General features: G+C 69.1%; 1 protein-coding gene across 1 annotated transcript in view; it reads right to left on the reverse strand.

The window, feature by feature from the left end:
- VPS4A (vacuolar protein sorting 4 homolog A) overlaps positions 1-721 on the reverse strand; it is a gene marked incomplete at its 3' end in the record, with an annotated part of 1,255 nt that extends 534 nt beyond the window's left edge. Inside the window, exons 1-2 of the mRNA XM_009289452.2 lie at positions 576-721; positions 59-207 (exon numbers count right to left, since the gene is read on the reverse strand). Coding sequence (XP_009287727.2) covers positions 59-207; positions 576-604 — 178 coding nt within the window. The remainder of the gene's footprint in view (positions 1-58; positions 208-575) is intronic.
- Positions 722-727: the final 6 nt, after the last annotated feature.

Genomic DNA, 727 nt, shown 5'->3' on the forward strand with positions numbered 1-727 from the left:
GTCCTGCTCCCCCCCTCTCCCCCACGCTGGCTCGTCCCACCGGGGAAGCCCCGCGCACCCTGCATCTGCACCAGGAACTCCGTCTTGATGCGCCGGGCCGCCTCGCTCTCGTTCTCGTTGCGGGAGCCGCACAGCGAGTCCACCTCGTCGATGAAGATGATGGAGGGCTTGTGCTGCCTCGCCAGCTCAAAGAGGTTCTTCACCAGCCTGGGCACAAAGGCAGGGGACGGGGTCCCCACTCAGGGACCCTCCACAGCACCGACACCACCCAGAGCCCATGACAGCCCCGGGGCGAGGAGCCCCACGCACCGCCGGCTCCTCCTGCCCCTGCCCACCCCGGCATCCCTGCACTGGCAGTGAGGAGGCGAGCGCCATGCTGGGAGATGGGCCATCCCCGGGCTGTGGAGCCTCAGGAGGGCCCGTGCTCTCCCCTGGGACCCATTAGCTGCGTTAACGGGGTTCAACCGATGCTGGTGGCTCCCCTGCCCCGGCCAGAGCTCCGGCACTGCCAGCCTGGCCAGCGGGGAGGCCGGGAGCCAGCCCGCAGCAGCCGCACAGCCCTGCTGCCAGCTTACTTCTCGCTCTCTCCCAGCCACTTCGACATCAGGTCCGAGGAGGACACGGAGAAGAAGGTGGAGTTGTTGGCCTCAGTGGCCACCGCCTTGGCCAAGTAGGACTTGCCGGTGCCGGGGGGCCCGAAGAGCAGGATCCCTCGCCAGGGCGTGCG

The sequence above is a fragment of the Aptenodytes forsteri genome, unplaced genomic scaffold (genome assembly GCF_000699145.1).
Source record: "Aptenodytes forsteri isolate BGI_AS27 unplaced genomic scaffold, ASM69914v1 Scaffold269, whole genome shotgun sequence".
Taxonomy (NCBI): Eukaryota; Metazoa; Chordata; class Aves; order Sphenisciformes; family Spheniscidae; genus Aptenodytes; species Aptenodytes forsteri.